Consider the following 14,247-nt stretch of genomic DNA (forward strand, 5'->3'; position numbering starts at 1 on the left):
TCAGCTGGGATATCCAGGGATACTGTTATAGATTAAAGGACTGGATGAGATGATGCATATGGAGGCTCAGCAGAGTGCCTCGCGCATGTAAGTGATCCACAAATAGTATTTTAGTGGAATTGTTACTGTAGCTTAAGATTTTAGAAGACATCTGTCTGATTGCTGTGCCTAGACAGGCGAGGTACTCCTCAGCTTACAAGACAAAACAACTACTTCAAGAGCAATTTAGGGAATATCTAGCTATCTTTAAGATATCAGGTTATTTTTCTTCTCTCCATCTTCTACTACTCCAAATCAGGTATTAACTGTAAGCTGATGAAAGACACTATACCTGAGCTTCAGAACCTCATCTTATAAATTCCTTTAAAAAATTGTATTGGAAATATAATTTATGAAAAACAAGCACAGCCTATTAAAAAGATTTTAGACTTCTATCATGTTTAACATTTCAATAAGTGATTCTGCTTACTTTCTTGGCGCACTATTTGCCATTTCTCTGCCATCCCAGCTGGTGTGTCGATGATGGAGAAACTGAAAGGCTCACTGTTCTGGTGTCCATCCAAGTCCTCCGCGGTCACGTTCACGTACGGCACGTCCTCACAGATACTCTGCACTGGGTCAACCAGCGTGGGGCAATTGTCATTGATGTCGCCCACTGTGATCACAACGGTGCCAGTGATAGTTTTTCTTGGATAACCTTAAAAATAATAAAGAGGAATTATGTACATGCCGTTTATATTGCTGACAGTGGACATCGTTGGAATTATCTTTCCGATTTGGTGAGGAGAAGGTACTAACAAATTACGGCATTTTCTATCCTAGATATGTTTTCATAGTCAGATCAAGTTGTGTTTTTTAATCCACTAAATAAGTAGAAATGTGAAGCTGTGTCCATTGGAAAGATTTCGTTTTCCTACAAGAACAAAATGAAGGTCTCCAATGTCACAAAATATTATCTAAGTACCTATAATGAAGAACAGTAAATATTTAATAACTTACTATCTGATATCGCCAAAACCTTTGCAGTGTATGTACCATTTCGGATATGTCTGGATTCAAAATCAGGGAGCTTTGCAATTCTAATTTCAGATGTGATAGGATCCACAGAGAGCCAGTTGTCTGCATCTTCCAATTTGGCGTATCTGTTACAGCACAAACATAAAGTTTACTCTCACTTCTGGATAAACATAATCTCTAATATCTACAACTCTTTCAAGCTTAATATTTGGTTCATTATCTATGTTCTTGTTACAGGCATTAGTTTGAAATGTTTTTATTTTCTGAAACTGCCCTAAAAGCCCTCTCTCTTTATTTTTTTTTTTTTTTAGAGAGAGAAAGATTGAGAGACAGAGAGAGAGAGCGAGCTGGTAAGGGGCAGAGAGAAAGGGAGATACAGAACCAAAGCAGGCTCCAGGCTCTGAGCTGTCAGCACAGGAATGAAGTGTTCAAATTTCATTATGATTTTTTGAAGACAGGCATTTCAAGTAATTTAAAATAAGGAAATCTACGCAGAACTCTCTCTTACCGCACAGGGACTACTTGTCCAGTGTCTTCATCAAAAGCTTGAAAATTGCCAATTATTTGGCTTTGGCTAAATTTGTCCGTGCTCTCACTAACATGAACGGAGATTTTGTTACGTTTAAAATGAATGCCTTCTTTCACGTTTTTCACCTTTACTTTGAGGGGAAAGGGTGTAGGCTTCTGTTGAATCTTAACGGATTTGTGGAAAGCTGCTTTGTTAGTGACAATAATGCTGAACTTGAGACTCTTTATTTCTTCATAATCTAATTCCTGGGAAGGCAAAATCAAAGGGAATTCATTTGAAAGAAAAAACAACTAGTACACACTCTACACACAAAACAACTGTACACACGCATACAGTTTTAATATTAGATGTAACAATTTAACATTTGGGGAACACAGCAGCACTCAGTATTCTAACTCATATCGATACCAAGCAAAACATCTCTCATTTTAGACATTCATAAATGTTAAGGATACTTAGGGAGCATCCCCAATTTATTTTTTTAAGGTCTAAATTACTTATTTAAAAATTTTAAAAATATTTATTCATTTTTGAGGGGGGGAAGGGCAGACAGAGAGTGGGACGGAAGATCTAAAATGGGCTCTCGCTGACAGCAGTGAGCCCAATGCAGGGCTCAAACTCACGCACTGTGAGAGCATGACCTGCACGGAAGTTGGATGCTCAACTGACTGAGCCCTAAAATTTCAAATTATTTAAAAAAATATATATATATACACACACACACACACACACATTTAACATCCTGAAGTCCTGTTTTTTAACTGAAAATAAGTCAATGGACATGCAATATAATATTCCTTAAAATGTGTTCTTTGGGTTTGTTTTGGTGAAAAGGGAGTGGCTAGTTGTAGCACTGTGAGCTGTCCCCCCATATAGAGACTGTCACTGCACATTAGCAGACCAAAAAGCTGAGACCTCCTGATTTAATTTTGGTAAACCCATGGGCTTCCAAATTTATTTAAGCAAACAACCTATCCATCTCTACCTTTTTAGCATAGTGTCTATTAATACCTGGTTTGCTATTAATGCCATAAAAGATTAACCTTCCTCCAAATATTCTGTTCTTTGTGCATTGTGGAAATTATAAAGTACATTTGAGATAGTTTATCACTGAATACATATTTTATGTTCCAATTTGTCCATTTTCTTTTATAAACATTTGTATAGTATGCTGCTATTTAGATCTGAAGCATCTAGCAAGACTGTACCCACTTCTATGACTAAGAAGTATTCATACTTCTATATAAGCAGGCAAATCTATTTTTGTCTCTGATGCCACTATCCATTTCTTCCATAATCATAAAATTCCCTTTAAACATGAGGTAATCTTGGGGTGCTTTGGCGGCAGAGTGGGTTAAGTGTCCGACTTGATTTAAGCTCAGGGTATGACCGCATGCTCATGAGATGGAGCTCTGCATTGGGCTCCACACTGGTGCACAGAACCTGCTTAAGATTGTCTCTCTCTTTCCCTTGGCCCTTCCCCTGTTCACTCTCTCTTAAAAAAATTATGTTAAAAATGAGGTAATTTTATTCTGGTTTCCTCTGCTTTACAAAGCAGTAGTCTAAGTGCATGTAATATACAGTGCACATAATTATTACCATGAAACTTCAAGTTACTTTTCTCTATTCTGTTATATACTTACTTTATCATTATTCCTCTTCTTATTGTTAAGACTTATTACTCTGTTATATATTAAGTTTTTGTAAAAGTTTAGAAACTTCTGGAATCAATTTGTGTTTGACTTAATGGAATAGTATTTTGAAAGCTATTATTTTATTTATTATTTCAAAATCTGATAAGGCAATTCTATCATAAGCCATTTAAAAATACATTGACATTCTTCCTTACTTATTGTATTATACAAAACTTCGTCCTACAATTTTTGTTTGAAAAATTGTGTGGGTGTAATAAATTTCAAATGTATAAGACCCTCGGCTTACTATTTTTCCTTCATTGATTCAATTAAGTAAGAAATTAAATCGCTGTATTTCACAATGTGATCCACATACTAACTAGAGTCACAAGTGGTTTTCTGTTATAAAGGCAAGTTCCTGAGCTCTACCATCATCAGGTATTTCAGGCATGGAGCTTTATAAGGTGACTCTTAGGCATATTTAAGTATGAGGGCAACTGAATGAGAGCTCTGTGAAGTTACGACAGCTTTTGTTCTTAGATATTATTAGTGAAGTCTGTCTGGTTTTATGTTAAGTTGATCAAATAAGACAGTAAACTGGGGATGCTTAGTAGAGGCAAGAGGTCATGATAGAAGGAGGCTACAGTCAGGCGTGGGTTGCAAACGAGGCGTGAAGTGTGCCGGGCAATAATGACACTGGTATCATGTTGTCAGATTAGGATTCAACTCCTCTCATCTGAATTTGGACTGCAGTGTGACCAATTCCTAATTACAGACCTTGGGAAAATAGGGAGGTCTCCAATCTCAAACAATTGTGGCATCAGTTAATGGAGTACGTGAAGCACTTTTAAATGTCTGAGGCTCAAAATACAATCATTTCTTCTTCTGCATCAGCTTTTCCCATTCCAATTTTGAACATTAAGTACTTACCTTAATAAGGGTCACGATTCCTTCATTAGTTTGATTATCAGTTTCTATGCGTAAATAACCCTTTTCATTTCCTGATAAGATCGTAAAATTTGCTAACCAATTATCAGAGCCTATTTCATCAGCATCGAACACTTTAATGCGTGTCACTACTACATTGGCTTGATTTTCCTTCACTTCCAGTCCTTCACTCTGCAAAACGTGAACACAGGAATTTTATTTTAATGTGGCACAAATGTAAGTGATAATATTTTTAGTTAGGACTGAACTATGAATTTGTAGATCATTTGTTATAAACATAATAGTTACCATTGCAGATTCAACTACAGGTACATTGTCGTTGACATCCAAAACATGAATCTGAACTTGAGCTTGTCTTCCTGGCTTATCTGTTATTTGTCCATTGTTGTCTCTTGCTTCTACCGTCAGAGTATAGATGCTGTGTTCCTGCAAGGCAATGAAAAACATGCAGTTGGTATGAAAACGAATCATTCCCAAGTCTGTCTTTCTGGTTTTAGTTGACTTTATTATCAAGAGGAGCAGCCATGGTATATTTATTCATAAATGCCTTTTATGATCTGGTATTCATGTGAAGATGCTGTGTATTTGCTGTCAGAGGATTTCTAGAAGGCCAGAAAAGTCTAGAGAAGTTGTTGGTAGTCAAATTCTTAAATATGTCATTGGTGACATTATCAGAACATGAGTTTCTCCTTAAAACAGTCTGTGCACAAAAGAGTGCCATTCAAACTGTAGTTTGCTCTACATGGAAGCAATGGTGAGACTACAGGAATTGGTTCCTTCTTTGTTTTGAGCTAAACCTAAGCAAGGAAAACCTAATCCCCAAAAAAGCTTGGCCAGGGAGGGCAAAATGTGGCTGCCTTTGTCCAGATATTCTGAGATACGATTGTTAAGAGGACTTGTCCCTGAGAACGGCTCTCAGACGCTACTCCAAAGTGAGCCCTTACCTGCCGCACCTTATGATGCCTCCATTTGGTTTAGCTGGAGTTTAAGAAAAAGCGGGGGGCAGGTGGAGAGCAGAGCGAATGCATGGGGGTCCTGTGTGGGGCAGAAGTGTTCGATGTAACTGCGAGCCAGTTGCTTGGATTCCAATTCTGGCTTTGTCATTTACTGGCTGTGTTGGACATACCCTTAGTCACCTGACCCTTGGTTTCCTTCTGTGTAAAATGCGGATAACAGCTGGATCTGCCTCCCAGGGTTTTTAGTTGGATTAAATGAATTAATCTACGTAAAAGGCTTATGATAGCACCTGACACGTGGTAAATGCCCAATAAGTGACAGCCATTACCACTGGTTAAACTTGACATACTACACAGATAGCAGCTTCTTAAAAAAAAAAAAAACACCAGAATAATTAAAAATAATGTTTTTCCATTCTAATTTTATGTGAAAATGTACAGAGTAGAATTTTAGGAGTAATAATATAATTTAATTTTACAGAGCTCTCGTTAGCAATGTTGGGCACAATCCTCTCTGTCCCTGGACAGAATAAAATCATTTTCCCAAGTCATATAAAATACAATGACTGCACTGGGACAATGGTGTATGGTTGAGGACAGTATGGCGTTCGTAGGATCATCGACATTTTATTCATGCACACTGTTAAAACTTTCATTGTACAATATTTAAAAAGTCTTCTATTTCCTGTTTTCATATAAGGTTTTCCCTTTAAGTTAGAAAGAAAAAAGCGAAATATTTGAGAACAGCCTGTCCAGAAATCCTACTGAAATTTCCCTCCAATTTGGGAATTATAACAATTCATTTCTTTACAAGCGTTTCTATTATCCTAAGTAGGACTCCAATGTCAGTCTTTTTTCCTCCTTCTATATCTGAATTAGCAGTAGAGGGCTGATTTCATTACAGAGCCACAAATTACAGAAGATGGCGTTAGGACTCTCTAGCAAACAGAATCCTGACTGGAGAAGCCCTAGAACAGTGCTGTCCTTATGCAGTTCTACATTTTCTAACAGCCAGGTTTTAAAAAGTTAAAAAAAAAAAGGCGATACTACCAATTTCAAACAAATAAATTTTATTCAACAAATGGTATCTAAAATATCAGGTCAACATGCAACCAAGAGAATATTACTAAGGTGGTATGTTGCGGTTTTTTTCCACGCTAAGTCTTTCCAATCTGGTGACTTTTTTACATTTATAGCACATCTGAATTTGGACAGATCATATTTCAAGTGCTCAACGGCCACATATCACTAATGACTACCATCCTGGACTGCACATTCCTAGAAGAGGGTTATATCTATAGAAGTTATCCTATAAATGAGGAAATACAAGAAAGTATGAAAATTAGAAGAGGAGAGAAATAACGAGAAAGAAAAACCTGAAAAGATAAAGAAGAATTTACAGCAACATAAAATACTAATTTACCTCTCTGTCCAAGGTAAAACTGGTCGTATAAATCTCGCCTGTATCTTTATTTAGGTAGAACACTGGAGGGTAAGCAGGCTCCTGAGATACAATTCTATAGGAAATTTTAGAATTCAGGGTATTGGGCTCATCTGCATCTGTTGCGCTGATTTTCATCACAAGTGTATCTGGCATTTGAAAAAAAAAAAAGTGTCCAAGATGAAACTCAACATTAAGCACACATGTTATTATTTTCTTCATACCTTCAGCCTGTTCCAAAAAGGGTTTCAAGTGCTTATCGAAATCACAGTGTACCAAGTTCAAAAAAATTTGATTGGATGAGAAAATAAGTGTGGATGGGGTACAGAATTAGGGATGATAAGAAGAGGGCAAGGCTGGCATCAGTACAGACAGTTCTTAGGGGGAAGTCCTGAGCACTTGCTGCAGGAAGGCTGTAGATCTACTCATAATCGCTCTAATAATCAAGACAAAGAAAGAAGAATGAACAGATACAAATGCAGGCTCATTAACCCAAAACAATTCAGGAGAAGCATAGCTACTCTTTATATTATGATTAAAGGGAAATGTCTCCTGCAAGTCTTCACAGAGACCACTGCCTCGGACAATGTTGTCAATAAACCTGAGAAGTAATGGAAGTCAAAAGTCCGTGAACAACTGCCAGCCACCTGTTTCTGTGAACACAGTTGTATGGGAACACAGCCACACCCATTTGTTCACAGGCGGTTTATGGTCGCTTTCTAGCTTCAAGGCCGAATCGTTGCTGCAGAGACCTAACCTGTCACATCGATCCCCCATCTCTGTTCTGACGGTAAAGAAAGACATTATGTGAAGCTTTTTGAACTCATCTCAGAAAAAGCAGTTCCAAACTTAGAGCGACAGGTTTATTACTATTTGTCCTGTGGGTAATACTTAGCCTCCACGAAGAAACAGGATCTGGCGTTCGGTTACATAATGGGGGTAGTCAATCATAAAAATAACAAACTCTGACCTGCTGCACTCAGCTCTTCAATAGACCCAACAAAGACATCCTGCGTGAACACTGGTTCATTGTCATTGATATCAAGAACCTTAATGCGCAGTTCTAATGGCTTCTCAAGGTTGTTTCCTTTTTCATCCAAAGCATAACCAGTGAGCTGAAATCATGACATAAATAACAGAAGAGATGAAATGTAAGCTAAGATAATTAAATTACCACAATATAAAAACAAAACAAACAAATCATAACTATTACGAGAGAAAAACTACAAAGTAATAAATGGAAAGCTGTTCTTCTCACCAGAAAACTTGGTGTTTCTTCTCGATCAAGAATGCTGGTAATGTTCAATTCTCCAGTGTCTTTATTAAAGGCAAACACACCAAAAGGTGGCTCTGTGATTCCTTTTCCGGTATATTTGTATGTAATTTTTAGTCCTCGTTCTTCTGCAATATCAGAATGTATCTAACAGAAAAATAACAGGAGAATGCCTCAAGTTAAACTCTCTATAATTTACATGTACATATTTTGAGTGAAAAATTTCCTTCCAAAGTTTTCATAACCTTGATAGGAGGCAGGGGGAGAGCACAAGTACTTGAGAGAAGATGTGCTGATGTAAGAGAACCTGGGTTCAAATTCTGTCTCAGCCACTTACAGGTTACGTGATACTAAGAGTTAATCTCGCTGTACCTCAGTGTTCCTATCTGTAAAGTGGAGAGACACTACTGCCTACCCCTTCGGGTTGTCATGAAATTAAGGTATCATTAGGGGTATATGTTGGGAGTGCAGATTTTAAATTTAGCACATGAGGTAAAAATTGCAGAGTCAAAATCACCTTTATAAATCCATTCGATCATCTGGAAAGTCTGAAAAAGGCATCCTTTTATAAGAAGGATTAAAGTTTTCAAAGTTAAAAAAAAAAAAGTCCGGTGCCTTCCCTGCTTGGAATGCCTCAGGAAAGGCATGCGCCTAGTCCATTTCTAACGTCTTTCCTGGTTGTCATCTTCGTTTTCTAGAATACATACACATACTTCCTATTTCTCTGTAGAAGGTACCTTGGCAATTGGATTCTTTTTGGACAGGTCCTCTCCCTCTCGAAGAGCCACAGGGGCAGTGATCCAGGAGCGCTTTTGCCGCACCAAGTGAGTGTGTTTAGGAAGCAGATTATTTTCATTTCTTGTGTTTAAGGCCTACAACAATAAAATATTGTCAAAAATTATTAAGTATCCTAAGACATTAGTATGGTATTCTGTAATTTACTAAAACTTTAAATGTAGTTCTGCAAACCTTAACGTAAAAATTTTGTATCTTTTAACAGGTTTCATTTTCAAGGAGGAAATACAAACACTAATGATATGAACTCCATAGGCATTGTCTCTAAACCAGTAGAATAGTAGTTTTGTTTTTATCAGTAAGAAAAGATTTCCCAGAATGGAATGTCATAAATTCTCATTAAAGTGTCCAGACTGAGGTCCAAGATGGAGTCACCTATGCCAAGCCCCACATCAACAAATTGGATCTTAACACATTTCTGTGCTTGACTCTCCCAGAAAAAGAAGGCCTCGTCCAAGCAATCAGTAACTACCCGATCAGCACATTATCTGCCCTGGCTCCAAATTGACTCTGCTCTAACCAGCCAGCAAATACTCAGTATAATTCCCTACTCTTGCTCACTTTGGTGTATAAAGCCCTTTCATTTTGTTTGCACAACTCTTGAAGATCCTTTCCATTTTCTAGACTGGATGTTTCCCTGTTCATGAATCATTGAGTAAAGCCAACCAAATCTTTTCAAGATTTATGATGGATTTTTCTTTTAACAGGCTAATTTAGTCACCAAACACATTGGCAATTTAAAAAGTAATATACTGTGTTAAAAAATTCTTCTTATTTTTTATTTTTACTGAAAATGAAATTTCATTTTTCTGTGGTGGCTTACTGTTTAAAAATTAATTATTAAATGTTTTAAAATTAAATCTTAGTAACTAACCTTTGGTATCAATTTAACTAAAACAGAGTCAGTTAATGAATTTATTGTTTAAAGCATGAAGTAAAGAATTAAATTACCCATCTTTTGTTTTCAGAATCTTAAGTAGAAAAGATTTATTCTATATATTTTCAGTTGGGCTTTAATAGACAAATATTTTATGCAAGAAAAATTTCAACACAGCTGACCTAGAATATTAAGATCAGATATGATTATTGTACTCAGCTTATCATTTTATTTCTTTTGTTGCTCTACATAACATGTATTTTTTTCAGATACTGGTTTTCACTAGGTCATTGATTTTTTTTTGTTGTAAGATTTTTCTGTAACTTAAATTATGTAATAAAACAAATTAACATTAAAATTTATAATGTAAAACTATAAAACTTTATTCTACTTTTTCTCTCATACTTCAGAGTATTCACTGTTAATTGCTTGATGAATATCTATTATGATCTTTTCTTAGGGCTGTACAGTTGCACACGTATAAAGCTCTTTTTCCTATAAAAATGGAATTACACTATACATCTTACTCTGCCCCTTGATTTTTCATTCAGTACCTCATCACGAACATTTTTCATGTAGCATAAGTTGTTTTGCCATTCTGTTAGTTAACATTTAGATTGTCAAAAAAATGCTGCATTGAACATCTCTGGATACACATTCCTGCACACGATAGAGTGGAATGGTTAGGTCTAAGGGATGTGCATTTGTAATCTGGTAAAGCAGAGCCAAACTGTCTTCCATGAAATTCAGCTTCTGAGTCCAAAAGATAGAAATAATCCCCTCAGTTCCTTACCTCTAAATGGAGTCCATTTCCAAAGTTAAAGCAGATCTGGAAAATAAAATTATTTATTTGTTGTTTACCACTCAATTCAGTATAAATCCTTTGTTAATTAATAACTTACCACCTAAAATATTATAGATATTCAAAAAAGGTTTAACCACCACCATTACTATCCTCCTTTGTGAAAAGGAAACAAATTTTAATTTTCCCCTTTGCCTCCCTGCCATGACCAAGGGTAGAGGGAGGAATCTACATTCTTTTTGATCCACACTGCCTCCTCCAGGAAATTCAGAACACAACTAGCATCTGAAAAACAAAAAGAAGAACTCTCCACCTCATGTTCTCAGGGACCCACATCACTTTCCTGAAGGCCTTTACTATGAGATGCACCTTGTACTCCTGGCCCAGCCAACTCCCATCATCCCCAGGGTCACCCACACAACTGCCGATGCTTGGACTTCACACCTGAGTCCCACCAACTCTTTTCTTTGCTTCTTGTCAAGCACTGTCACACTTCAGGCTTCATCATCACACTGAAGTAAATATAGTTACACTTATTCTAAAATCTGCCCAATAAACTCCTATCCTGCCCTTTGACGTTCGCTGCCCTTTCTTTAGAGTTCATTATCCTTGGTTTCACTTTTCCTTTGGCTTAATCTAAACCACCTCTAACATGTTTGCCACATGAGGCTATTTTTTTTCACATGTGGCTATTTACACTTAAATTATTTGAAATCAATAATTCGTTTGCTCACTATCCACGAGGCATGTGGACTGAGAACATTCCCAACCTTCCCAACATTAGGCAATGCTTGTAGATTACTGCCAGCCATTCCAAAGATGTTGTCAAGGACTCTGGGACCCCTCATTCTCTTGACTTTCTAATATTCCTGCCTCACCTTTCTGCCAACTCTGTAAGCCCATTACTCTCTGATTCTGACCCTGTGCTGGCAACACTGCTAGAGAACGCCACGGGGGATCCATCACATCCATTCACTCTCTAGTAGCTGCTCCATCCTCAGGAGTGGAGGCTCCTTTCCAGGGTGACCATGTGTTGACATTTGCCCAGGAGAGTCTGGATGACACCTGCTGTACCGGCACCCATCTGTGATAACCCGTTCATTCTCAAAATGGTGCTCATTCAGACCACAAATTATACAGTTGGCTTTGCTTCTCCTGTGGTAGCCCTATCATACCATTCCAAACCTCAGGAGACCGCCCCAATCTCACAGACCACGCCTCTGAATGCATTCACTCTTAGATGACCCCACTTTTTATCCGAGATCGTATCTTCAATTCTCCTTCCTTCTCTACCTTCTCCAAGACTGAGGTGTCCTGATGCCCTTTCAAAGTTAAACGTCATCTGTGTGATTTATCTTCACCTTTCCTACTTATTCTCCTGCATTTATCTTCTCAAGAACCTTGTTCCTTCTACTTATCTTTTATTTTTACTCACCACTGGCTAATCAAACATGTTTATTTTCCTTCCCATTGGCTAGCCAAATATATTAAGATCTTCCAACCTGTCCCTCTGTTTCTGCTAACATTTCATCTTAAGCTACCTATTCTTTTTTGTACTATACCTCCAAAATGAAATTGTCTATATTTATTACCTTAATTTCCCCACCTTCCATTTGTATATTAATTCATTATAATCTGCCTTAAATTGGGATTTTCTCAGTCTTGTTTGCCTTTTCTCATCTACATCTCAGGTCACATGAGTCCACAAAGGCCTTGGCGACGAATCATGGAAAATAAGGCTTTCTTCAGAATTCCTAGGTCTCTTTCACCTCTTCACGTCTCTTTGAAGGCTCCGTGCAGGGTCTGTGCTACACGTGGATCCTTCACCTTTCTTTCCTCTACCTTGTACATGTTCTCATCTCTACCCCTGCAAAGAGAAACTCCGGGATGTTCAGTCTCTAGTCTGAGCCTCTCTGGCGCAAGCAACCACTGCTAATTTTCAATTGTATGGCCAGGTCTATTATTTCTTCCTCACCTCGTCCTCTCCATTACTGGCTAGGCATGCCACAGACATCTCTACTCAAAGTTATGCTCCCCCAGTTCACGGATTTTCAAAGGTGACATGGAATGAAAAACAAGCAAATGCAATACTAAATGGATTATACTTCTCTGCATGTTTCTTTGGTGGGAATTTTTGAAAGGGAAGAGTGGTGACTAGATCCAAGATTCCTCAGTGTCACATCAGCAGGAGACACTCTTAGAATGTAGCATATTTCTTTCCTACCCATTGATTTCTTTACTTTGTACTGGCCATATTGAGGGATTTATCAAATGGTTACCACTTTTATTCTTCCCTAAAATCTTATTTGGTCTAGCAAAAAAAGGTATAATAGGTACAGGTTATCTTATTAAATGTTATCATCCTGACTAAATATCATTAGTACATAAAAATAATTCTGTATTCAAATGCAAACTCTTTATAAGAGTATCTTCGTTGATTTTTTTCCCCTGGAATGTACTTTTTAGATGTTATTTGTAAGAAATGTAGACAATCATATGGTTATAAACAGTGTTTCTTGAACTTTAATATGCATTTTGCTCACTTGTTAAAAACAAGATTCAGCAGCTACGCAGTTCAGCCTTATACCCTGCATTTCTACTAGCTCTGAGGTGATGTGACATTGTCAGTTCCTGAGTAGCAAGAATGGTAGAATGTGATAGGAGTATCAGTTGTTCATTTAGGATCAAACACAGTGAAGTTTGCCTTATTTACTACTGTCTCCGTAGTTAACCCAAGAAACTTTGCCATTCTTGATTGTTAGTACCTTGAATGCAGAGAATCTTTTATTTCATGAATTTAACATTAAGTTTTTAATAGGAAATATATGCAAAAGTAGAATGAATGGTACAATGAACACTCAAAGCAACACTTAGTTTCAACTACCTAGCATATAGTTCAAAAATAGATTTTTTTAAAGGGGTGCCTGGGTGGCTCAGTCGGTTAAGCATCCGACTTTGGCTAAGGTCATGATCTCAGGATTTGTGGGTTTGAGCCCCGCGTTAGGCTCTGTGCTGATAGCCCAGAGCCTGGAGACTCTTTTGGAGTCTGTTTCTTTCTCTCTCTCTGCCCCTTCCTTGCTCATGTGCTCTCTCTCTCTCAAAAATAAACATTAAAAAAATAAAATAGATTATTTTAGACTTACATAAATGTTGCAAAGATAGTGCAGAGTTCCCTTACCCATTTCCCCCAGTGACTTCTTAAATAACTACCGTACACTTGTCGAAACTGAGATATCAACGTTGGTATACTTCTAGAATGCAGAGTTAGCTAAATTCCAGACTTAAGGTCCTTTTTCTGTTCCAGCATCCATTTAGGATCCCATCTGGTCCTCTGGTCTGTGACTGTTCTTCAGTCTTTCCCTGTTTATGATCCTGACGTTTGGATACCTCTCAAGTAACCTGTAAGAGGTCCTCCAATTTGGTTTTATCTGTTAGTTTATTTCACGATTAGACCAGGTGATGTGCTTTTGGAAAGAACACCATGGCGTTGTGAAGTGCACTTTTCATCACCTTATATCGGGGTATAGGATATCCATATGACACTGGTGGCTAAGGTAGCCTTTGTAGGTTTCTCCACTGTAAAGTTACTACTTTTCCCTTTCTGTACTCCATTCTTTGCAAGTGAGTCACTAAGTCTAGCTCTATTTTAGGATGGGGCCTGGGGAGGAGAGAGATCAAGTCTTACTTCCTATGAGAGAGGCATGTATACATATTACATGGAATTGTCAGGAAAGCTTCACCTCTTCTTCCCTCATTTGTTTACCCATTAATCACTTATATCAGTATGGACACATGATATTTATTTTTTATTAAATTTATTAATTTTGTTCAAATCAAATAGTTCCAGTTTTGGGTGCTGGAATATCTTTCAGGTTAGCTTCTGTTCCTAAGTTTGACATGTTCCCATCTTCTTGTTTTTTTGAGCTCTTCCTTACTATCTAGCATCACAAGATGCTCCAGGGTCATCTTCTCTTT

At 37.4% G+C, this 14,247-nt stretch overlaps 1 protein-coding gene across 1 annotated transcript in view; it reads right to left on the reverse strand.

Moving 5' to 3' along the window:
• Positions 1 to 14,247, reverse strand: part of DSG2 (desmoglein 2) — a 59,966-nt gene that overhangs the window by 11,925 nt on the left and 33,794 nt on the right. The window contains exons 5-14 of the mRNA XM_029921564.1: positions 10,264 to 10,299; positions 8,536 to 8,670; positions 7,784 to 7,945; positions 7,496 to 7,640; positions 6,508 to 6,674; positions 4,417 to 4,554; positions 4,111 to 4,299; positions 1,526 to 1,791; positions 1,000 to 1,142; positions 470 to 697 (exon numbers count right to left, since the gene is read on the reverse strand). Coding sequence (XP_029777424.1) covers positions 470 to 697; positions 1,000 to 1,142; positions 1,526 to 1,791; positions 4,111 to 4,299; positions 4,417 to 4,554; positions 6,508 to 6,674; positions 7,496 to 7,640; positions 7,784 to 7,945; positions 8,536 to 8,670; positions 10,264 to 10,299 — 1,609 coding nt within the window. The remainder of the gene's footprint in view (positions 1 to 469; positions 698 to 999; positions 1,143 to 1,525; positions 1,792 to 4,110; positions 4,300 to 4,416; positions 4,555 to 6,507; positions 6,675 to 7,495; positions 7,641 to 7,783; positions 7,946 to 8,535; positions 8,671 to 10,263; positions 10,300 to 14,247) is intronic.

The sequence above is a fragment of the Suricata suricatta genome, chromosome 14 (genome assembly GCF_006229205.1).
Source record: "Suricata suricatta isolate VVHF042 chromosome 14, meerkat_22Aug2017_6uvM2_HiC, whole genome shotgun sequence".
In the NCBI taxonomy this organism is placed as follows: Eukaryota; Metazoa; Chordata; class Mammalia; order Carnivora; family Herpestidae; genus Suricata; species Suricata suricatta.